This window comes from Rhinoderma darwinii, chromosome 6 (assembly GCF_050947455.1).
Source record: "Rhinoderma darwinii isolate aRhiDar2 chromosome 6, aRhiDar2.hap1, whole genome shotgun sequence".
Taxonomy (NCBI): domain Eukaryota; kingdom Metazoa; phylum Chordata; class Amphibia; order Anura; family Rhinodermatidae; genus Rhinoderma; species Rhinoderma darwinii.
In genome coordinates this window covers 90,300,194-90,323,060 of record NC_134692.1, presented here as the reverse complement: position 1 = coordinate 90,323,060, position 22,867 = coordinate 90,300,194, and the positions used below count along the sequence as shown (strand labels likewise).

The following is a 22,867-nucleotide window of genomic DNA, read 5'->3' as shown; positions in this document are numbered from 1 at the left end:
TTACGGCGGTCATTAGTGGGCTTTATTCTAGAGCGCCGCTATTCTACGTCGCTGCTGTAGAATAAAGTAAACAGAGCAGGGAGCCGTGAAATCTCCCTGCTCTCAGCTGCCAGAGGCAGCTGAGGGCTGGGGGCGTGCCTGCTCTGCCGGGTGAGATCGATATTAGTATCGATCTCACCCGTTTAACCCTTCAGATGCGGTGCACAATAGCGAGCACCGCATCTGAATGGTTTTGGAGAGAGGGAGGGAGCTCCCTCTCATCTCACTGACACCCGGCGATAAAATCGCCGAGTGTCTGTGTCTTCCATGGCAGCCGGGGGTCTAATAAAGACCCCCAGGTCTGCCTGGAGCGAATGCCTGCTAGATCATGCCGCAGGCATGACCTAGCAGATGCCTGTCCGTTTTAAACGGACAGGCAGTAATACACTGCAATACAAAAGTATTGCAGTGTATTATAATAGCGATCGGAGGATAGTGAAGTCCCCTAGTGGGACTAGTAAAAAAGTAAAAAAAAGTTTAATAAAGTTAATTAAAAAAACAAGTTAAAAAAAATAAAAATGAAAAACCCAGCTTTTCCCCTTACAAAATGCTTTACTATTAAAAAAAACTACAATAAAGCAAAAAAGTTACACATATTTGGTATCGCCGCGTCCGTAACGACCCCGACTATAAAGCTGTTACATTATTTAACCCGCACTGTGAACGCCGTAAAAAATAAAATAAAAAACAATGGAAAAATTGCTGTTTTCTGTTAATCCTGACTTTAAAAAAATGTGATAAAAAGTGATCAAAAAGTCGCATCTACTCTCAAATGGTACCAATAAAAACTACAAGTCTTCCCGCAAAAAACAAGACCTTATACAGCTATGCCGACGCAAAAATAAAAAAAGTTACAGCTCTTTGAATGTGACAATGTAAAAATGTAAAAAATGGCTTGGACATTAGGGCCCAGAATGCAAGCAGGGGGAAGGGGTTAAAACATGGCACACAAAAACAAATACTTTTGAAAAAAAAAATATGTTTTTACTGTGTAAAAGTAGTAAAACATACAAAATCTATATAAATTTGGAATCGCCACAATCGTAATGACCCACTGAATAAAGTTATTATCTATACCACACAGTAAACGGGCGTAAATCTAAGACGCAAAAAAAGAGTGGCGAAATTGATGGTGTTTTTTCTGTTACCTCCCAAAAAAGTTAAATAAACGTTAATCAATAAATTATATGTACCCCAAAACAGCGCTATTAAAAAATACAACTTGTCCCGCAAAAAACAAGACCTTATACAGCTATGTCAACGCAAAAATAAAAAAGTTAGAGCACTTGGAATGCGACGATGGAAAACGCAAAAAATAGCTTGGTCATTAAAGTGGAGCTAAACGTTTGACAAACTTCTGACATGTCTTAGTGACATGATTGGTGGGGGTCCGAGCACTGAAACCCCCACTAATCGTTAGAACGAATAAGCTGAGCGCTCGTGTGAGTGCTCAGCCGCTTCGTGTCTGTTCAGCTTTTTCCAGAAAGCCGATGTATCGGAGTACGGGCTCATAGACTTTCTATTAAATCCATACACCGATACATTTATTTCCAGAAAAGGCCAAACAGACACGAAGAGGCTGAGCGCTCACAGGAGCGCTTCAGCTTCTGCGTTCTAGCGATTGGTGGGGGTCTCCGTGCTCGGACCCCCACCAATACAAACTTCTGACTTGTCATGACAGGTCAGAAGTTTGTCAAACCTTTAGCTACACTTTAAGGTTTAAAATAAACTGGTCATTAAGGGGTTAAATTACAAACTCAGCTTAACTACACTTGTGTACCTAATGTATCCTCACAATGGAGCAGCTGGAAGCTAATTCCACGTGTAGTAAAGTAGAAGCCGCCAGATGGCGCGGCACAATATACGAGCGCCTCCCCGCACTTTCCGATGCGCACTGTATGAGCTATCACAGGAACTTGTGGTTGTTATTATTATTATTATTCGGCCTTAAGGCCCAGGTGCTATGTGCAGGCCTCACTACAACTACTCCTAATACCCCCATCACTGTGCCCCCCGGAGGCCTAAGCCGACACACTCACCATCCCGGGCCGTGCCCATAAGCTGGTCCAGCAGGGCTCTCATCTGGGCCTGAGCCGACATGACTGCTGCTGAGCGGCTTCTGCCTGCCCAGGCACACTTCTCCCTCGCTGACGACTATCCTCCCAAAACCCAATCAGGCGACCCTCAGCGGAGGATTATGGGAAACCAGAGAGACCGGAAGTAGAGATTCCGGGATCTTCAGGGTCTGTGCGGCAAAAAGGCAGCCCGAACTTTTGTTCCGCCTCTCCTGCCTGAATGTGAATATTGAAGTTGCTACACGGGTGAGTTCAGCAAGACTTTTAGGCATAATGAGGCAAGTCGTTCTGCTGGAGCTGGGAGTTTCATGGTAATGTCCACGACACTCATACCATCGGGCTGTCAGAGCGTGAAGAGAGTTTTAGTATTACTGCAGTTTGAAAGCGACAGGTTGTGTCAGCATTGTCGTTCTGGAAGTGACGCAGTGTCGCCGTCTATGGTTGGGACCGGATAGCGTGGTGCAGGAAGTGTTTAGGGTACGAGTGATGCGGTCCCCTCAGATTGTTGTGATTCTGATCAAGTATTACACTGATATGTTTGTTCTCCTTCTCTGTTGAAGTGCTGGTCATTTATGGGGCACAGTATCTGCAATTAACGCTTTTACTCCAGGCCAAGAATTCTAATGATTACAAATGTTGTTGCTCTACTAACCGCTTATAAACTTAGGCCACAGGTCATATGTATGAAACAGACAGATAAAAAAAGATATGATGCTGATTTTAAGAGAAAATTGCCTCTGAGTCCAGGTGGTTTTTGAAACAGATTTTGAGGCGTATTTTTGGTGTTTTTGACTTGTTCACACTAAGGGTATGTTCACACGACAGCGTCTGTAACGGCCGAAATTACGGGGCTGTTTTCAGGAGAAAACAGCCCCGTCATTTCAGCCGTAACGACATGTGCAGGCGCTTGAACACCGCGTCCATTACGGATGTAATTGGCGCTGCTTTTCATTGGAGTCAATGAATTACGCCCCAAGACGTGACAGGTCACTTCTTTGACACGGGCGTCTATTTACGCGCCGTCTTTTGACAGCGGCGCGTAAATATACGCCTCGTGTGAACAGACAAACGTCAGCCCATCGCTTTCAATGGGCAGATGTTTGTCAACGCATTCAAGCTGTAATTTCGGACGTTAATACGCCCGATTTACGTCCGTAATTAGTGTGTGTGTGAACATACCCTAAGGCTGGATTCACACGACCATGTTACGTCCGTAATGTACGGAACGTATTTCGGCCGGAAGACCCGGACCGAACACACTGCAGGAAGCCGGGCTCCTAGCATCATACTTATGTACGATGCCAGGAGTCCCTGCCTCTCCGTGGAACTACTGTCCCGTACTGAAAACATGATTACAGTACGGGACGGTTGTCCTGCAGAGAGGCAGGGACTCCTAGCATCGTACATAACTATGATGTTAGGAGCCCGGCTCCCTGCAGTGTGTTCGGTCCGGGTTTTCCGGCCGAAATACGTTCCGTCCATTACGGACGTAACATGGTCGTGTGAACCCAGCCATAGGGTATGTGCACACGAGAAGTGTCTTTTACGTCTGAATATACAGACTGTTTTCAGGAGAAAACAGCTGCCTCGTTTCAGACGTAAAAGCTCCTCCTCGCATTATGCGAGGCGTCTTTGACGCTCGTAAATCTTGAGCTGCTCTTCATTGACTTCAATGAAGAACGGCTCAAATTAAGTTGCAAAGCAGTGTCCTGCATATAATGTATATAAGTGTCCTGCACTTCTTTTGCCGAGGCAGTCAATTTACGCGTCGTCGTTTGACCGTAGTCGAACAACGACGCGTAAATGACAGGTTGTCTGCACAGTACGTCGGCAAACCCATTCAAATGACTGGGCAGATGTTTGCCAACGTATTGTAGCCCTATTTTCAGACGTAAAACGAGGCATAATACGCCTCGTTTACGTCTGAAAATAGGTCGTGTGAACCCAGCCATAGTTTTTTGCAGGCAGAAAAATCCGCCTCAATTCTCAATTTTTTCAGGAAGTGGCTAGTTCATACAGAGGTCTTTGGCGCTGTTTTTGACCCAAAAACCACTTCGGAAACTGCACCAAAAAACGGCCGAAATCGCCTCCCATTGAGGTCAATGGGAGGCGGAGGCGTTTTCTTTCCCAAGACGGAAAAAAAACGTTCGCAGGAAAAATAAGTCATTCTCTCTCCCCGCGTTTTGACCTCCCATTGACAACAGGTCAGTTCACACAGAGTTTTTTATTTTCACCTGCCTGTCCTTTCTTGCCTCGTTTTTTTTGCCCGCGGCCATAAAAAATGTTTTCTCGGCCTCCCATTGATTTCAATGAGAGGTCAGAGGCGGAAGAGCATGTCGTTGTTTTTTTTTACCGCGAGCATCTAAAAGCCGTCGTGGAAAAAAAACGCCTCCGCCTCCCATTAAAATCAACGGGAGGCGGTTTTTTTTAAATTTTTTTGGCGCAGATTCTGAAGCGGTTTCCGTACAATGTGTGTACAAACTGTGGTCAATAAAAGAGGGTGGGGGCCGATTAAAAGCGGTTGAACTTCTTTAACCCCTTCCCGACATTTCCCTTTTGGATACGTCATGGAAAGCTAGTGCTTCCCACATTTTGCCGTATCCAAACGACAAATGCTGAGCCGGTGCCATCATTGCCGGATGTCCTCGGTATCTTACAGCTGACATCCGACTGTAATGACGGAGACCGAAATTAGCTTTGATCCCCGCCATTAACCCCTTAAATGCAGCGCTCAAACGCAATCACTGCATTTAAGCTGTTTGCAGTTGCTGGGGTTCCGGTGGCTGCAATGGCAACCAGAGGCCTAATACTGGCCTCCCGGTCTGCCTAGCACGGAAGCTGTTCAGGACCCGCCCGGCAGTGGAGCCTGAACGGCTTCCGTAGCCGCCAGGAAGATAGTGCCGGCTCAGCAGCTGAGCCGTTGTCATCATCGGTGGATGTCAGCTGTATGTTTCAGCTGATATCCACCTGTAACGGCAGGAACTGGAGCTAGCGCCGATCCCTGCCATTAACCCCTTAGATGGAGCGATCGCTGCATCTTAGCAGTTGCTAGCAGATAGCCAGCCCTGACAGGCAATCAGGACTGACGACTGCTGCTATGGCAATAGGAGACCCAATGGCCTCCTGCTCTGCCATTACGGAAGGCGATTATGCCCCGCCGGGAGGCGAAGCCTAATCTTCTTGCTGTCAGTGAATAACTGACAGATCTAATACATTTTGCTGCTTTTTAGGGGTTAGACCACCATCGATGGCCCGCTACATGATAGCAGGCAGCGATGGTTACTATGGCAACCGGACGTGTAACAATGGCATCCGGCTATGCCATTTACGGAAGCCTAGTGTGTCCTGACAAAGTCAGGACTCGCTATGCTTGTTGTCAGTGAGTAGCTGACAGCTCTAATACACTGCACTATGCATGTAGTGCAGTGTATTAGAATAGCGATCGGGGCCTCCTGCCCTCAAGTCCCCTAGTGGGACAAAGTAATAAAGTAAGAAAAAGTTGTGTAAAAATAAGAAAATAAAAGTTTTAAAAGTAAAAATCCCCCTTTTTCCCTTATCAGTCCTTTATTATTAACCCCTTGAGGACGCAGCCTAGTTTTGGCCTTAAAGGGAACCTGTCACCAGCATTTCACCTATTGAACTTTACTTCTCCCTCACTAGCTGCTGCTATAAAAAGTTCATTGCCATTATCCCCGCTCCTAAACTCCTCCTCCGACTGTAAATAACGGTCTGCAAACGTTTCGCGCCTTTTATCGTAATAATCCGGTGTCCCTTTGTGTGCACACACCAGAAGAGGATATCAATGCACAAGCGCGGGATTTTGTGTGCTGGGGGAAGGCGAGGAGCTGTCAATCAAAAGTAAGAAGGTGAGGCAAACTCGGAAATACTTGAGGAATGAAGATTTGACTCTTTTCAAATGAAGATCTGACTCTTTTCTGCTCATTAGCATACGGTGTGGGAACACTAAAAAGCTAAATACTAAAGCTACAGAGCCGACTAAGAAGATAATTATAGGTTATATAGAAATGATTTTTCACCCACTACCACCAGGTATAGTCGGTTTAATAGGTGAAATGCTTGTGACAGGTTCCCTTTAAGGCTCAGAACCCATTTTTCAAATCGGACATATTCCACTTTATGTGGTAACATCGGAATGCTTAAACCTATCCAAGCGATTCTGAGATTGTTTTCTCGTGACACATTGGGCTTCATGTTCGTGGTAAAATTTGGTAGATATATTCAGTGTTTATTGGTGAAAAATTGCAAAATTTAGAGCAAATTTTGAAAATTTTTTGAAAAAATAGAAGTTTTCAGAATTTAAATGCATCTGCTTGTAAAACAGACGGTAATACCACCCAAAATAGTTACTAGTTCACATTTCCCATATGTCTACTTTAGATTGGCATCGTTTTTTGAACATTCTTTTATTTTTCTTGGACGTTACAAGGCTTAGAACATAAACAGCAATTTCTCATATTTTTAACCGCTTCCCGACCGCCCACTGTATATTCACGTCGGCACTTGCTGGGCTCTGTGCAGTGCCGACATGAATTCACGGTGGGTGTTAAAAGCGCGATCCGGGTGTCTCGGAGTAGCGCTGACACCCGGATCGCGCTGTTATCACCTGCCTCTGGTCCCGGAGATATGATCGGGACCTGATTAGTTCAGGTCCCGGTCATGTGATCGCAGGGAAAGTGTGTTGTAGCAAAGAACTGGAAAGTTTGTTGCTACAACAAACTTTCCCGGGGACCGATTGCGGGTGCTGCAGTCGGTTATAAGGCAGAACCGGGGGCCATATAACAGCCCCCGGGTCTGCCATGCACAGCAGCCTATGAGAACCAGCCGGATGCTGGTTCTCATAAGCTTCCTGTCAGTGTGACTCTCAGCGTCACACTGACAGTTTATAATACGTTACACTACCTAGGTAGTGTAATGTATTATAGCAGCGATCAGTGCTGCCAGGCTTCAAGTAAAAAGTAAAAAATAAAGTAATAAAAAAGTTTTATAAAAGTGTAAAAACAAGTTATAAAAGTAAAAAAAAAAAGAATGCTTTTTTTCCTATAATAAGTCTTTTATTATAGGAAAAAAATGAAAATCTTAAAAATAGTACACATATTTGGTATCACCGCGTTCATAACGACCCAAACTATAATATTATTTTTCCCGCACGGTGAACACCGCAAAAAACAATAATTAAAAAACAATGTCAGAATCACTTTTTTTTGGTCATCAACACTCCCAAAATATAGAATAAAAAGTGATCAAAAAGTCGCATGTACCCCAAAATAATACCAATAAAAACTACAACCTGTCCCGCAAAAAACAAGCCCTTACACCGCTTTTTTGACGGAAAAATATAAAATTATGACTCTCAGAATATGGTGACATAAAAAAATAAATAATTTGATCAAAGTGATTTTATTGCGCAATCGCCACAAAACATAAAAAACCTATATACATATGGTATCGCCATAATCGTACCGACCCGCAGAATAAAGTAAAATGTCATTTATACCGCACGGTGAATACTGTAAAAAAAACAAAAAAAAAAACTGTCAGAATTTATGTTTCTTTGTCACTTTGCTTCCAAAAAAATCGAATAAAATGTGATTAAAAAAAATCACATGTACCCTAAAATGGTACCAATGAAAAGTACAGATTGTCCCGCAACAAATAAGCACTCACACGGCTCCGGTGGTGAAAAAATAAAAAAGTTCTGGCTCTCAGAATATGGCGATTCAAAATGTGCAGAGTGTTCCAAAAGCAGATAAGATCGGGCGCCATTTATCAGTGCGACACCGGCCACATATCTGCGAATTATTATTTATGTACCCCATTATTATACCCTCTTATTATGCCCTGATGTACGCCGCACAGATTACATATACCCCCACATCATAAACTGAAATACCAGCAAAACCCCAAACAGAACAGTTACCAAGCAAAATCTGCGCTCCAAAAGCCAAATGGTGTTCCCTCCCTTCTGAGCCCAAACACCAGCTTACGTCCACATATATGACATTTTATATCCGGGAGAACCCGCTCAACATTGTATGAGGTATTTGTCTTCAGTGGCACAAACTGGGCACAATATATTGTGCATTAAAATGGCATATCAGTGGAAAATTTTAATTTTCACTTTGCACCATCCGCTGCGCTTTAACGCCTTGGCGCACCACGACTTAATAGCATGTCGTGGTGCGAGGGGTTATTTATGGAGCGGGCTCATGCGCTGTGCACGCTCCATATTCTGCAGGTGTCAGCTGTGTATTACAGCTGACACCCGGGACTAACGGACAGGAACAGCGATCGCGCTGTTACAGGAGCCTGTAAAATGACATTATACTGCAATACATTAGTATTGCAGTGTATTGTACCAGCGACCTAATGATCGCTCGTTCCAGTCCCCTAAAGGGACTTTTGGGAGGTTTCCACTGTTTTGGTACCTCAGTGGCTTTGCATATGCGACATGACACCCGAAAACCATTCCAGCTAAATTTGAGCTCCAAAAGCCAAATATTGTTCCTTCCCTCCTGAGTCCTGCCGTGGGTCCAAACAGCAGTTTATTACCACATATGGCGTATTGCTGTAATCAGGACAAATTGCTTTACAAATTTTGGGGTCATTTTTCTCCTTTATTCATTGTAAAAATGAAACATTTCTATGTTTTTTCAGAAAAAAGTAGATTTTCATTTTCACGGCCTAATTCCACTAAATTCAGCAAAAAAACTGTGGGGTCAAAATGCTAACTATACCCGTAGAACAATTCCTTGAGGGGTGTAGTCTTCAAAATGGGGTCAGTTTTGGGGGGATTCCACTGTTTTGCTTACTCCAGGGCGTTGCAAACGCGACATGGAACTGAAAACCAATCCAGCAAAATCTGTGCTTCAAAATCCAAATGGCGCTCCTTCCCTTCTGAGCTCTGCCGTGGGTCCAAACAGCAGTTTAGTACCACATATGGGGTATTGGCGTAATCGGGAGAAGTAGCTTTACAAGTTCTGGGGTGCTTTTTAATCTTTATTCCTTGCAAATATTATTTTTTTTAATATTTTTTCAGAAAAAAAGTAGATTTTCACTTTCACAGACAAACTCCAATAAATATAGCAAAATACCTGTCGGGTCAAGATGCTAACTATACCCCTAGATAAATTCCTTGAGGTGTGTAGTTTCCAAAACCGTCTCACTTTTGGGGGATTTCCACTGTTTTTGCATCACAAGACCTCTTCAAACCTGACATGGTGCCTAAAATATATTCTAAAAAAAGGAGGCCCCAAAATCCACTAGGTGCTACTTTGCTTCTGAGGCCGGTATTTCAGTCCATTATCACACTAGAGCCACATGTGGGATATTTCTAAAAACTGCAGAATCTGGGCAATAAATATTGAGCTGCATTTCTCGGGTAAAACCTTCTGTGTTACAGAAAAAATGTATTACAAATGAATTTCAGCAAAAAAAAAAAAATTTGTAAATTTCACCTCTACTTTGCTTTAAAGAGGCTCTGTCACCAGATTTTGCAACCCCTATCTGCTATTGCAGCAGATAGGCGCTGCAATGTAGATTACAGTAACGTTTTTATTTTTAAAAAACGAGCATTTTTGGCCAAGTTATGACCATTTTTGTAATTATGCAAATGAGGCTTGCAAAAGTCCAAGTGGGTGTGTTTAAAAGTAAAAGTCCAAGTGGGCGTGTATTAGGTGCGTACATCGGGGCGTTTTTAATACTTTTACTAGCTGGGCGCTGTGAAGAGAAGTAACATCCTCTTCTCTTCAGAACGCCCAGCTTCTGACAGTGCAGATCTGTGACGTCACTCACAGGTCCTGCATCGTGCCGGCACCAGAGGCTACAGTTGATTCTGCAGCAGCATCAGCGTTTGCAGGTAAGTCGATCTTACCTGCAAACGCTGATGCTGCTGCAGAATCAACTGTAGCCTCTGGTGCCGATGTGGCCGTCACGATGCAGGACCTGTGAGTGACGTCACAGATCTGCACTGTCAGAAGCTGGGCGTTCTGAAGAGAAGAGGATGTTACTTCTCTTCACAGCGCCCAGCTAGTAAAAGTATTAAAAACGCCCCGATGTACGCACCTAATACACGCCCACTTGGACTTTTACTTTTAAACACACCCACTTGGATTTTTGCAAGCCTCATTTGCATAACTACAAAAATGGTCATAACTTGGCCAAAAATGCTCGTTTTTTAAAAATAAAAACGTTACTGTAATCTACATTGCAGCGCCTATCTGCTGCAATAGCAGATAGGGGTTGCAAAATCTGGTGACAGAGCCTCTTTAATTCCTGTGAAGCGCCTAATGGGTTAAGAAACTTTCTGAATGCTATTTTGAATACTTTGAGGGGTGCAGTTTTTAATATGGGGTGATTTATGGGGTCTATCTAGTACATAAGGCCCTCAAAGCCACTTCAGAACTGAACTGGTCCCTGTAAAAATAGCCTTTTGAAATTTTCTTGAAAACGTGAGAAATTGCTGCTAAAGTTCTAAACGTTGTAACGTCCTAGAAAATAAAATAATGTTCAAAAAACTATGCAAATATAAAGTAGACATATGGAATATATAAAATAGTAATACCACACAAAATAGTTACTATCTGTTTTACAAGCAGATACATTTAAAATGAGAAAAATCATAATTTTTGCAAATTTTCTCAAAATGTTGGTGTTTTTCACAAATAAGCAATGAATTTATTGACCAAATTTTTCCACTAACATAAAGTACAATATGTCATGAGAAAACAATCTCAGAATCGATTGGATAGGCAAAAGCATTCCGGAGTTATTACCACATAAAGAGACACATGTCAGATTTGAGAAAATGGGGCTGGTCATGAAGGTCAAAATGAGCTCGGTCTTGAAAGGGTTAATAACATTTCAAAAGCCTTTTTTTAAGGTACCTCTTGAGTTTAAGTGGCTTTGAGGGGTCTATGTATTAGAAACCCTGGTAAAACACCCCATTTAAAAAACTAGACCCCTCAAAGTATTCAAAACAGCATTTAGAAAGTTTTTTAACCCTTCAGGCATTTCACGGGAATTATAGCAAAGTGGGGGTGAAATTTGCAAATTTCATTTTTCTTGCTGAATTTCAATTTTATTAAAAAAATTTCTGTAACACAGAAGGTTTTACCAGAGAAACACTACTAAATATGTATTGTCCAGATTCTGCAGTTTTTAGAAATGTCCCACATGTGGCTCTACTGCGCTTGTGGACTAAAACACAGGCCTCAGAAGCAAAGCAGGACCTAGTGCATTTTGAGGCCTCTTTTTTTATTAGAATATATTTTAGGCAGCATGCCAGGTTTGAAAAGGTGTTGAGGTGCCAAAACAGTAGGAATCCCCCAATAGTGACCCCATTTTGGAAACTACTCCCCTCAAGGAATTCATTTATGGTTGTTGTTACCATTTTGACCGCACAGTTTTTTCACAGCACGTATTTGAATTGGGCTGTGAAATTAACAAAATGTCATTTGTGATCAAAATTTCTTATTTTCACAGGGAACAAAATACCCCATTTTGTTGCCCAATTTATCCTTAGTGCGGCAATACCCCATTTGTGGTGATAAACTGCCATTTGGGCCCATGGGAGGGCTCAGAAGGAAAGGAGCGCTATGTGTTTGTTGGAGTCCAGATTTTGCTGGATTGGTTTTCGGGTGCCATGTCGCATTTGCAGAGCCTCCAAGGTATTAAAGCAATGGAAACCCACCAGAAGTGACCCCATTTTGGAAACTACACCCTTCAAGGAATTAAAATATGGTTGTTGTTACAATTTTAACTGCACAGTTTTTACACAGCACCTATTTGAATTGGGCTGTGAAATGAAAAAAAATTCATTTTTTCCAATAAGGTGTCATGTTTTTATCAAAATTTCTTATTTTCACAGGGAACAAAATACCATATTTTGTTGCCCAATTTCTCCTGAGTGCAGAAATACCCCATTTGTGGCGATAAACTGCCGTTTGGGCCCATGGGAGACCTCCGAAGGGAAGGAGCACTATTTGTTCTTTGGAGTCCAGATTTTGCTGGATTGGTTTTCGGGTGCCATGTCGCATTTGCAGAGCCCCAGAGGTATCAAAGCAATAGAAACCAACCACAAATGACCCCATTTTGGAAACTACACCCCTCAAGGAATTCATTTATGGGTAATGTGACCATTTATACCCCATAGTTTCTTCACAGAACTTATTTGAATTGGGCTGGGAATTAAAACAAAATAATATGTCGTTTTGGCTGAAAATGTCTTATTTTCACAAGAAACAAAATACCCCATTCTGTTGCGCAATTTGTTCTGAGTGCCGCAATACCCCATTTGTGGTGATAAACTGCCGTTTGGGCCCATGGGAGGGCTCAGAAGGAAAGGACCACTATTTGTCCTACTGGGGATTTTCTAGTGCGAAGTCATGTATGCAGAAGCCCCTGAGGTACCAGTACAGTTGAAACCCGCAAGAAGTGACCCCGTTTTAAAAACTACACCCAATCATCTAGAGGTGTAGTGAGCATTTTAACCGGAGACCTACACCCCATAAACTGTAATGTGGGTTCTCCCGGGTATGGCAATACCCTACATGTGGCTGTTATCCGCTGCCTGGGCATACAGCAGGGCCCAGAGTGGAAAGACGAGGGGGGATAAGCTGTGCGGGGTAAGTAAAATTGGGGTAAATTATAAACCAAGGGATGTAAGATAAATTTTAAAGCACTCTTTCATACAGAGCTCTGGTTATTCGGGACACGTGTCACATTGATATATTGTGTCATCCCTTATCGCCCTCTTATAGCAGACTTTGCACCTCTTCTGACTTTTTCCCTTCTTGCCAGTTTGGGGAAGTTCTCCTGGAAAGTGTTGCCGCCCTGTTACGATGCGTGTGGCCCCGCTTCCAGAAGTACTGGGTGACCCCCTTCTTGGTCCCTAAAGATTAGGTTCTTGATAATCATCTCTTGAAATTCCAGGAAAGTTCCCCTCTGGCCTGCACATCGATGTAGCACGTACGCATTGTAAAATGCCATCTATATGATGTGCACGGCCGGTTTCTTATACCACACCGCATGGTGCTGTAGGGCTTCAGGACTTGATCTGACAAGTCCATCCCTCCCATGTACCTATTGTAGTCCAGGATGCAACCGGGCACTGAAACGATCTAATAGAGGTCTCCGTTTATACAAACGGTCAAAACTGGGGTCATCTCGGGTTGGGCACGGCTCATTATCAGTATAATGTAAGAAGCGAAGTATTGCCTAATTTATTTAGGTTCCTTCTCAGTTCTGAAGCTGCTTTGAGGGGTCCATATATTATAAACCCCTATCAAAAACCCGATTTTAGAAACTAGACCCCTCAAAGTATTCACAACAGCATTTAGAAAGTTTATGAACCCTTTAGGTGTTTCACAGAAATTTTGAGCAAAGTAGAGGTGAAATTTACATTTTTTTTTTTTGTCAGAAAATCCTCTTTATACCATTTCTTTTATAACACAAAAGGATTTCTCAGAGAATCGCAACTTAAGGGTATGTTCACACGCTGAGAGGCAGTTACGTGTGAAAAGACAGACTGTTAACAGCTGCCTCGTTTCACACGTAAATGCTCCTCCTCGTAATTTACGAGGCATCTGAGACGCTCGTAAACCTTGAGCCATGCTTCATTGATTTCAATGAAGAACGGCTCAAATTACGTGGCAAAGAAGTGCCCTGCACTTCTTTGCCGAGGCAGTAAATTTACGAGTCGTCGTTTGACAGCTGTCAAACGACGACGCGTAAATAACAGGTCGTCTGCACAGTACGTCGGCAAACCCATTCAAATGAATGGGCAGATGTTTGCCGACGTATTGTAGCCCTATTTTCAGATGTAAAACGAGGCATAATACGCCTCGTATACGTCTGAAATTTGGCCGTGTGAACATACCCTAATACGTATTGCCCAGATTCTGCGGTTTTGAGAAATATCCCACATGTGGCCCTAGTGCGGTAATGGACTGAAGCGCCGGCCTCCGAAGCAAAGGTGCACCTAGGGGATTTTGAGGCCTCTTTTTTTTATTAGGCACCATGTCCGGTTTGAAGAGGTCTTGTGGTGCCAAAACATTGCAAACCCCCCCAAAAGTGACCCCAATTTGGAAACTAGACCCCTTGAGGAATCCATTGTAGTTTTCTTGGGGTTCATGCAGCTTTTTGATCAGTTTTTATTCTATTTTAAGGCCCTGTTCACACAGAGTTTTTTGGCGCAGAAACCGCTCTGCAAAACTCGTCAAAAAACGCCCGAAAATGCCTCCCATTGATTTCAATGGGAGGCAGACGAGTTTTTTTTTTTTTTTACCACGAGTAAAAAAAACTCGTCGTGGTAAAAAGAAGCAACATGACCCATCTTGAGGCGGTTTCCGCCTCGAAAACCCCATTTCAATGAGTCAGAAAGAGGAAAAAAAAACCTAGACGAGTATTTTGACGAGTTTTTGTTAAACCACTGTGCAAAAACCTACTGGAGCAGTTTTTGCAGGAGGAATTTTCCTCCCGCAAAAAACTCAGTGTCAATTCTACTATTGTTTTTTTATTCTATTTTTTTTACAGCGTTCACCGGGCGCTATAAATGACATATTCACTTTATTCTGCGGGGCTATACGATTACGGCGATACCAGATGTTTATAGTTTTTTTTTTTTATGTCTTATGGCGTTTGCACAATAAAATAAGTTTTATAAAAAATCATTCACTTTTTGTGTTACCATATTCTAAGCGCCAGAACTTTTTTATTTTTCAATCAATAAAGCCGTGCGAGGACTTATTTTTTGCGTAACGAACTGTAGTTTCAATCATTACCATTTTTAGGTACATGCGACTTTTTGATCTCTTTTTATTCCATTTTTTGGGAGGTCAAGTGACCAAACAATTGTGATTGTGGTACGGTTTATTATTATTTTCTTTTACGGCGTTCACCGTGCGGGATAAATAACAAAATAATTTTGTAGTTCAGGCCGTTACGGACGTGGCGATACCAATTATGTATAGTTTATTTGTTTGTTTATATATTTTATTAATAATAAATGACTGATAAGGTAAAAAGGGGGATTTTTACGTTTAATACTTTTAAAACTTTTATTTTCTTATTTTGACACAACTTTTTCTTACTTTATTACTTTGTCCCACTAGGGGACTTGAGGGCAGGAGGCCCTGATCGCTATTCTAATACACTGCACTACATGCGTAGTGCAGTGTATTAGAACTGTCAGATACTCACTGACAGCAAGCATAGTGGGTCCTGACTTTGTCAGGACCCACTAGGCTTCCGTCTATGGCATAGTCGGACGCCATTGTTTGGTGTCCGGTTGCCATAGTCACCATCGCCGGCCGCTATTGTGTAGCAGGCCGGCGATGGCAGCTTAACCCCTAAAAAGCCGCGATCTCTATAGAACGCGGCTTTTAAGGGGTTAATCAGCGGGGACACAGCGATCGGTCCCCGCTGTAGGGGCTGTGACAGCTGCTGTACGAGACAGCAGCTGTCACATCTCCTGTATGTGTCGGGAGGAGGGCCGAAACGGCCGTTCCTCCTGAGACGTACTATTAGGTCATGGAGCGCGAACGATACAGCTGCCATGACCTAATAGTGCGTCCAGGAGCGTGAAGGTGTCATGATTTTTTTTTTATTTTTTTATTATTATATTTCTTTTGATAAAATATAAACACAAATTTCATTTATTAGTATTGTCCCTTTCTAATTTTTACTGTGTTTAAACTTTTACTTCTCTATGGGGGCTTCCATTATTTTTTTTCATCTCTGTATGTGTCGATTAACGACACATACAGAGATGGAATACGGCACATACAACCCCATAGAGAATGCGAACAGGAGCCGTTCCATTCTCAAAAGCGTACGCCGTCTGTGTGGGAACGGTGCATGCACAAATCCGGCGCCATTTTCATGTGGACCGGAAGCCGCTGCCGAACAGTAAGATGACGACTTCCGGCCATATGTTCAACGAAGCGAAGGCGCAAGGAATTGGAGCGGCGGCAGGAGCAGGTAATTTATGTTTGTGTATGTGATGTGTGTATTATGTTCGTGTGATACGCTCTGCTGAGCCCTGTTTCTAATCCTCCTACACTGTGCAGTCTTTCAGAAATACTAATTGTTTAACCCCTTAGTGACCACCAATACGCCTTTTTACGTTGGTCACTAAGGGGCCTTAGGCTAAGCTGACACCTTAGCCTAGTCTAAGTCCTGCTTCGATCGCGGCCGTTTAACCCGTTAAATGCCGCCGTCAATAGAGACTGCGACATTTAACTTTGTTTACAGAGGGAGTGAGCTCCCTCTGTCACCCATCGGCGGCCCGCAAATGCAATCGCCGGTCTCCGATGGGTTGTCATGGCAGCCGGGGGCTTGATAAAAGCCCCCAGGTCTGCCCTGGACATATGCCTGTTAGGACGGAGGCACGTCCTAACAGATTGCCTATCAGATTTACACTGTCAGGCAATAATGCTCTGGTATACTGAAGATCGCACAGTAAAGTCCCCTAGTGGGACTAGTGAAATAAATAATAAATGTGAAATAAACATTAATAATAAAAGTTACAGTAAAAAATAAATAAAACCATTTAAAAGTGGTTTTATTTAGTAAAAGTGTAAAAAAATAATAAAAGTACACATATATGGTATCGCCGCGACCGTAATGACTCCGTTAATAAAGTTAATATGTAATATGTTAATATGTAATTTAAACCGCAAGATGAACACCGTAAAAAAAAAACACGCAAAAAACAATGGTGAAATTGACATTTTTTTCCATTGCCCCCCAATAAAGTTATAATAAAAATTAATCAATAAGTCCCATGCACCCCAAAACAGTACCAATCAAAACTACGTCTCGTCCCGCAGAAAACAAGCCCAAAAAATCACTACATTGATGGAAAAATAAAAAAAGTTACGGCTCTTGGAAAGCGACGATGCAAAAACAAATAATTTTAGTTCAAAAGTGTTTTTATTGTGCAAAAGTCGTAAAACCTAAAAAACCTCTACATATGTGGTATCGCCGTAAGCGTACGGACCCATAGAATAAAGGTAACATGTTATTTACGCCGCACAGTGAATGGCGTCAATTTTAAAACGCATAGAACAATGGTGGAATTTCAGTTTTTTTTTTATAATCCCCCCAAAAAAAGTTAATAAAAAAATTATATGTACCCAAAAATGGTGCTATTAAAAAGTACAACTAATCCCGCAAAAAACAAGTCCTCATACAGCTATGTAGACGAAAAAATAAAAATGTTATAGCTCTTTGAATGCGACTATAGAAAAACGAATAAAATAGCTTGGTCATTAGGGCCTAAAATGGGCTGGTCACTAAGGGGCTAACTGAAAAAAAAAAAAATTCTAGCGACACATTCCCTTTAATAAAAATAAATAAACAAACTATTCATAATTGGTATCGCCGCATCCGTAACGGCCTGACCTACAAAATTATTTTGTTATTTATCCTGCGCGGTGAACGCCATAAAAGAAAATAACAATAAACCGTACCACAATCACAATTGTTTGGTCACTTCACCTCCCAAAAAATGGAATAAAAGCAGATCAAAAAGTCGCATGTACCTAAAAATGGTTCTGATCGAACTACAGTTCGTTACGCAAAAAAAACAAGTCCTCACACAGCTTTCATGTTGGAATAATAAAAAAGTTCTGGCTCTTAGAATAAGGTAACACAAAAAGTGAATGATTTTTTACAAAACGTATTTTATTGTGCAAACGCCATAAGGCATAAAAAAAAACTATAAACATATGGTATCGCTGTTATCGTAAATAAAGTGTGTCATTTATAGCGCACAGTGAACGCTGTAAAAAAAAATAGAATAAAAATGGATTCAAAAGTTTTGGGGTTTACACTGTTTTGGCACCACAAGACCTCTTCAAACCGGAGATGGTGCCTCAAAATCCGATACGTGATCCTTTGCTTCGGAGGCCGGTGCTTCAGTCCATTACCGCACTAGGGCCACATGTGGTATATTTATCAAAACAGCAGAATCTGGGCAATAAGTATTGAGTTGCGTTTCTCTGGAACAACCTTCTGTTTTACAGAAAAAAAAATTGAATAAAAAGGATTTTCTGACCAAAAAAAGAAATCTGTAAATTTCACCTCTACTTTGCTCTAAATTCCTGTGAAACACCTTAAAGGGTTAATAAACTTTCTAAATGCTATTGTAAATACTTTTGAGGGGTCTAGTTTCTAAAATGGGGTGTTTGATGGGGGTTTCTAATATATAGGCCCCTCAAAGCAACTTCAGAACTGAACTGGAACCTAAAAAAAGAGGCAATACTTTGCTTCTTACATTAAACTGATCATGAAGAAAACTGGGAAAAAAATGCTCCTTGCACCGGGCGCTCTGGTGTGAATTGTTCACCGATTCCACACTATACTAATGAGGGACTGGCATAGCTGTACAGCACATGGTAATCTTCTTAAAGGAGCAGTGAATAGTTTAACACAGTTTTTCCCAGTTTTCTTCATTCTACAAGACCACGAGAAAGAGGCTCCAGCGTCGGAGACATTAATCGTGGGTCTGCTCCAGAGGCTAACACTGTGCGAACGAGACCGAAGGTGATAAACACCTGACGAGAAGCAAAGTTAAGTTCTGCTGACGATCTTGCACAACTTAATCAGGTGAGTCTTTCCACATTCACCTCTTGATCTAACATCTATATTACCCATACGATATCACCTTAGAGGAGCTCCGTCTCTCTTTTTGTTTTTTATCAACCATTAAACTAATAATGAGAAGAACCCACCCCGAGATGACCCCAGTTTTGTCCGTTTGTATAAACGGAGACCCCATATTACACCATTTTAGTTACCGGTTTTCCCCAGCGTACACCCCCGAGAAGTGTATTTCTATTGATGAGTCCTTGGTACATTTTAAAGGGAGGCTTCAATTCCGCCAGTACCTTCCGAGTAAGAGTGCAAGGTATGGCGTGAAGATGTATAAGCTGTGCGAGAGTGCCTCAGGGTATACCTACAAATGTAAGATATATGAAGGGAAGGACACCAGTATTCAGCCCCCACTATACAACCCCCCCCCCCCCTTACTGGGAGGTAATGCAAAAATTGTGTGGGATTTGGTGCACCCACTGCTGGCCCAGGGTTACCACCTCTACCTGGATTATTTTTATACCAGCGTACCAGTACAGGGACCCCCAAACCAGACTGCATCCTGGACTACAATAGGTACATAGGAGTGGTGGACTTGTCAGATCAAGTCCTGAAGCCCTACAGCGCCATGCAGTGTGGTATAAGAAGCTGGCCGGGCACATCATACAGATGGCATTGTACAATGCGTACGTGCTACGTCGATGTGCAGGCCAGACGGGAACTTTCCTGGAATTTCAAGAGGTGGTTATCAAGGAACTAATCTTTAGGGACCAAGAAGGGGGGGGGGGGCACCCAGTACTTCTGGAAGCAGGGCCACACGCATCGTACCAGGGCAACACTTTCCAGGAGAAGTTCCCCAAACTGGCAAGAAGGGAAAAAGCCAAAATAGGTGCAAAGTCTTCTATAAGAGGGAGATAAGGAAGGACACAATATATCAATGTGACACGTGTCCCGAAAAACCAGGGCTCTGTATGAAAGTGTTTAACAATTTATCATACATCCCTTGATTTTTAATTACCCTGACACACTCTGCACAGCTTATCCCCCTCATCTTTCCCCTCTGGGCCCTGCTGTGTGCACAGGCAGCTGATAACAGCCACATGTAGGGTATTGCTGTACCCAGGAGAACCCACATTACAGTTAATGGGGTGTATGTCTCTGGTCAAAATTCTCACTACACCTCTAGATGAATGCCTTAAGGGTGTAGTTTTTAAAACGGGGTCTTTTCTTGGGGTTTCGACTGTACTGGTACCTCAGGGGCTTCTGCATTCACGACTTCGCACCAGAAAATCCCCAGTAGGCCAAATGGTATTGCCGTACCCAGGTAAACCACATTACAATTTATAGGATGTATATCTCCGGTGACGCATGCTGGGCACAATATATTGGACACTGAAATGGCATACATATATAGAAAATTGCAAATCTCACACTGCACCATCTGCTGCGCATTACCTTTTAGACAATACCTGTGGGGTCAAAATTCTCACTACACCTCTGGATGAATGCCTTAAGGGGTGTAGATTTTAAAATGGGGTCACTTCTGGTGGGTTTCAATTGCTTTGATACCTCCGCAAATGCAACATGGCACCCGAAAACGAATCCAGCAAAATCTGGACTCCAAAGAACAATTAGCGCTACATTCCGTCTGAGCCCTCCCATGGGCCCAAACACCAGTATATCACCACAAATGGGGTATTGCTGCACTCAAGGCAAATTGGGCAACAAAATGGGGTATTTTATTTCTTGTGAAAATAAGAAATTTTGAGCAAAAACTACATATTTAACATTTTTTTTTTTTTTATTCACAGCCCAATTCAAATAAGTTCTGTGAAAAAACTATGGGGCCTAAATGGTCACAACACCCATAAATGAAATACTTGAGGGGTTTAGTTTCCAAAATGGGGTCACTTCTGGTGGGTTTCCATTGCTTTGATACCTCTGGGGATCTGCAAATGTGACATGGCACCCAAAAACCAATCCATCAAACTCTGTACTCCAAAGAACACATAGTGCTCCTTTCCTTCTGAGCCCTCCCATTGACCCAAATGGCAGTTTATCACCACAAATGGGGTATTGCTGCACTCCGTAGAAATTGGGTAACAAAATGGGGTATTTTGTTCCCTGTGAAAATAAGACATTTTGATCAAAAATGAATTTTTTTTTAATTTCACAGCCCAATTCAAATACGTGCTGTGAAGAAATTGTGGCGTCAGAATGGTAGCAACAACCATAAATGAATTCCTTGAGGGGTGTAGTTTTGAAAATGGGGTCACTTATGGGGGATTCCTACTGTTTTCACACCTCTCCAAACCACTCATTCTGCCTAAAATATATTATAATAAAAGAGGCTCCAAAATGCACTAGGTGCTCCTTTGCTCCTGAGGCCTGTGTTTTAGTCCACGAGCGCACTAGAGCCACATGTGGGACATTGACCCTGCCTGCCTGACTCCGCCTTTTGCGCCCGGACTTGTCCGCTGCACAATTGCCCTGCCTCTCCCTCTGTGTACTTCCCAGGTGGCCCTTTGTTATTTCGTACTGTATCTGTCTTATCTGTTTGTCAGTTTCACTTGTACCAGTATAGGGAACGCCGCCCAGTTGTGCGCCATCGTTTGGGTCGGGTCGTACATGTAGGTAGGGACAGAGGTTTGGGAAGAACAGGGACCTCACTGTTTACTGTGTATTTGTTCATGACAGAATTACAGACCTTTTCATCAGCCTTCCATCCAGAAACTAATGGCCAGACTGAGAGGACCAATCAGTCTCTGGAACAGTATCTCAGATGTTTCGTGGCCGACGCTCAGGATAAATGGTTCAGGTTTTTGGCGCTTGCGGAATTTGCCCTCAATAATCACATCAGCACATCGTCAGGAGTTTCTCAATTCTTTGCTAATTATGGTTTTAATCATCGGTTTTCTTCATTTCCCCATGTATATCAGATAATCCTGAAGTGGAGCTTCTCACTGGGAATTTGAGGGTCATCTGGGACCAGGTCCAGAGTAATCTCATGGCAACCCAGGACCATCAGCGGCTTCAAGCCAATAAAAGGCGTTCGGCTAATGCTGATTTCTTGGTGGGAGATTGGGTTTGGTCATCTTCCAAGAACCTCCGCCTGAGGATACCCTCCAGAAAGTTCGCCCCCAAGTACATCGGTCCTTATGAAGTCATGGAGAGGATCAACCCGGTCTCCTTCCGCTTAAAATTGCCCCCCTCCTTCCTCATCCACGATGTGTTTCATTCATCCCTTCTTAAAAGATTTGTTCTCCCCATCCTTCCCATAGGGAACCCCCCCCCCCCCCCCCCCCGTCCCAGTATTGACACCCGAGGGACAGGAGTTTGAGGTGGCCAGGTTGCTAGACAGTAGAAGGGTTCAGGGGTCCATTGGAAAGGATATGGTCCAGAGGAGAGGACTTGGGTCCCAGTCCGAGATATTCACACTCGGACCCTTATAAAAAAAACGTTCAGAAAAAGTTTCTGAATAAACCTGGTTCGGAGGTTGAGGGTCCAGTGGCCCCTAGTAAAAGGGGGGGGGGGTACTGTCACGTATTCTCTGCCTGCGGCTCCCTCGGTCTTCAGGACATCGACATTGACTTCTTGTGACCTGACCTTGGCTGGACTCCTGACTTTTTCTTTGCCTTTTGACTTTTTTGTTTTTTCCGCACTTTCCCGGTTTGACCCTGCCTGCCTGAGTCCATCTTTTGCGCCCGGACTTGTCCGCGACGCAATTGCCCTGCCTCTCCCTCCGTGTACTTCCCAGGTGACCCTTTGTTATTTCGTACTGTCTTTGTCTCATCTGTTTGTCAGTATCACTTGTACCAGTATAGGGAACGCCGCCCAGTTGTGCGCTGTCGTTTGGGTCGGGTCGTACATGTAGGTAGGGACAGAGGTTTGGAAAAGAACGGAGACCTCACTGTTTACTGACACAGATGCATATAAATTCTGAAAAATTCTATTTTTTCTAAATTTTGCAATTTTTCACAAATAAACACTGAATATATCGACCAAATTTTAACACTAACATAAAGCCCAATGTGTCACGAGAAAACAATCTCAGAATCGCTTGGATAGGTTTAAGCATTCCCAAGTTATTACCACATAAAGTGAAATATGTCAGATGTGAAAAATGGGCTCTGAGCCTT

The 22,867-nt window shown here is 42.8% G+C and overlaps 2 protein-coding genes across 7 annotated transcripts in view; one reads left to right on the top strand and one right to left on the bottom strand.

Annotated features, from left to right (window-relative positions):
* LUC7L (LUC7 like) overlaps positions 1-2,518 on the bottom strand; it is a 128,868-nt gene extending 126,350 nt beyond the window's left edge. Inside the window, exon 1 of one of the 3 annotated variants that reach the window (XM_075830031.1) lies at positions 2,079-2,518. In XM_075830031.1, the coding sequence (XP_075686146.1) occupies positions 2,079-2,139 (61 nt within the window). In that variant the 5' untranslated portion in view covers positions 2,140-2,518. The remainder of the gene's footprint in view (positions 1-2,078) is intronic. The other 2 variants (XM_075830030.1, XM_075830029.1) reach the window with 2 other exon arrangements.
* The window catches only part of FAM234A (family with sequence similarity 234 member A), a 197,229-nt gene continuing 176,317 nt past the window's right edge, over positions 1,956-22,867 (top strand). For 2 of the 4 annotated variants that reach the window (XM_075830026.1, XM_075830025.1), the window contains exon 1: positions 2,362-2,425. In XM_075830026.1, the coding sequence (XP_075686141.1) occupies positions 2,423-2,425 (3 nt within the window). In that variant the 5' untranslated portion in view covers positions 2,362-2,422. The other 2 variants (XM_075830027.1, XM_075830028.1) reach the window with 2 other exon arrangements.